At 48.1% G+C, this 2,144-nt stretch overlaps 1 protein-coding gene across 2 annotated transcripts in view; it reads right to left on the reverse strand.

Annotated features, from left to right (window-relative positions):
- BCL2L14 (BCL2-like 14 (apoptosis facilitator)) overlaps positions 1–2,144 on the reverse strand; it is a 36,288-nt gene that overhangs the window by 25,443 nt on the left and 8,701 nt on the right. For both annotated transcript variants that reach the window (XM_011993645.1, XM_011993646.1), the window contains exon 2: positions 1,523–1,962. In XM_011993645.1, coding sequence (XP_011849035.1) covers positions 1,523–1,955 — 433 coding nt within the window. In that variant the 5' untranslated portion in view covers positions 1,956–1,962. The remainder of the gene's footprint in view (positions 1–1,522; positions 1,963–2,144) is intronic.

Here is a 2,144-nt window from a genome sequence, read left to right on the forward strand (position 1 = left end):
AAAAAAAAAAAAAAAAAAAAAATCTGGGCTTCGGGCACTGGGCTTTGTTGAAGGAGAAGAAGATGCTTATGCCAAGGTATGCACAAGAAGGGCAACTGTCTTTTTTTTTGAGACACCAGTCTCATTACGTCACCCAGAGCCGGGGTGCAGTGATGTGATCTTGGCTCACTGCAGCCTTGACCTTCTGAGCTCAAGTGATCCTCCCACCTCAACCTCCATAGTATCTGGGACAACAGGCATGTGCCACCATGCCTGGCTAATTTTTTTATTTTAATTTTTTATGGAGATAGGGCCTTGCTATGATGCCAGGCTGATCTCAAATTCTTCGCGTCAAGTGATCCTCCTGCCTTGGCTTCCCACAGTGCTGAGATTATAGACATGATGGGCTCTCACTCTGTCACCCAAGCAGGAGTGCAGTGGCACCATCTTGGCTCACTGCAACCTCTGCTTCCCAGGCTCAAGCCATCCTCCCACCTCAGCCTTCTGAGTAGCTGGGACCACAGGCTTGCACCACTGTGTGTGACTCATTTTTTCATATTTTTTGGTAGAGACAGGGTTTTGCCATGTTGCTAAGACTGGTCTTGAACTCCTGAGCTCAAGTGATCCCTCCACCTTGGCCTCCCAAAGTGCTGGGATTACAGGTATGAGCCTCAGTACCTGGTGAAAATATTTCATTCAGTACAATTAATTTTGTCCAACCGAGGGAAGATTTTGTCAAAATGCTTCTCAGTTGTTTTTGTAGGATGGTTTGTACTTTGTCGGGAGTCCTTTTACTCTTGCTCTCTGATCTTCCCATCAACCATACGAGGTGGAGAGAGTGAGGATACCCAATGTACAGATGGAAACACAGAGGCCCTGAGCGAATGAGTTGACTTAGGAAGAGCAGCGGCCCAGGCAGCCCAAGCAAGCCCCTGGTTAGGGCTCCTCCATTTTTTTTTTTCTTCTTTTTTTGAGACGGAGTCTCACCCTATAGCCTAGGCTGGAGTGCGGTGGTGCGATCTCGGCTCACTGCAACCTCCGCCTCCTAGGTTCAAGCGATTCTTTTGCCCCAGCCTCCTGAGTAGCTGGGAATACAAGCACGCGCCACCATGCCCGGCTAATTTTTTGTATCTTTAGTGGAGACGGGTTTTCACCATGTTGGTCAGGCTAGTCTCGAACTCCTGACCTCGTGATCTGCCCACCTCAACCTCCCAAAGTGCTGGGATTACAGGCGTGAGTCACTGTGCCTGGCCTCCTTCTTTTATATGAGTATCTAGTACAGAGGATTAGGAATTTGGGAGACAAGCTTATTTATAGACCGTGAAGAAAGAAAACCAGTCCCATCACCCGTAAGTTCCATCATTCTCCTTTTAGTCTTGAGAAAAGCAGGGCAGTTAGGATTGAACACTAGTAAGTTGGAAAGCTGAGATATAATGCGTGCCCTCTCTAAAGCCACTTTACAAGATGAGAAGAGATGTACCACTCTGGACGCAAAGAAGGGAAAAACGAGGATGCGGGAGAGAAATAAATCCCAGATGCCTACCTTCATGCTCCAAGCACTGCTCCACGCTGGAAAGAGACCTGGACCACTGCTGGCTGTGCGAACCTTGGTATTCCAATGTCCTTTGACCCTGAGCAGAGATCTTGGCAGGCGAGCTCTGCGAATCTTCCTTCTCCACTACTCCAAAGAGTGCTTTCCAAGAAGACTTTTTCTTGCCAAGGTTGATGGCCTTCTCACTGGATTGGGAATTTCTGCAAGGCCATGACACCTGTGTCCATGACTCATTTGCTGACCAATTCCCCAGGCCCCTCTGGGACAAACTTCTTGTTCTCAGCAGCTTTGGCGAGAAGAGAGCAGGGGTGCTCTTGAAGACATGGTGTCTGGCGTAGTAGGCGAGGATTTTGAATTCTATGGTGTTTAGGTCATCATCATCTAGGGGGATTTCTTCCAGGTCACACGCACTGGTGCTACACATGTTGGGCCTGTAACAACAAAGTCCACACTGTGTCCTTCTATGCAGGGCCATTTACTCTTTGCAGGTTAGGAGTGACAGGGATGAAAACTCAGTAAACATTTATTGAACATCTATTGTGTTTGTGCTGGAGGGTAGAGGGAAAAGTCACAGTCTTACTGGGGTGGGAAGAGAGACAAGGCCATAGATAAC

This window comes from Mandrillus leucophaeus, unplaced genomic scaffold (assembly GCF_000951045.1).
Source record: "Mandrillus leucophaeus isolate KB7577 unplaced genomic scaffold, Mleu.le_1.0 Scaffold431, whole genome shotgun sequence".
Lineage (NCBI taxonomy): Eukaryota > Metazoa > Chordata > Mammalia > Primates > Cercopithecidae > Mandrillus > Mandrillus leucophaeus.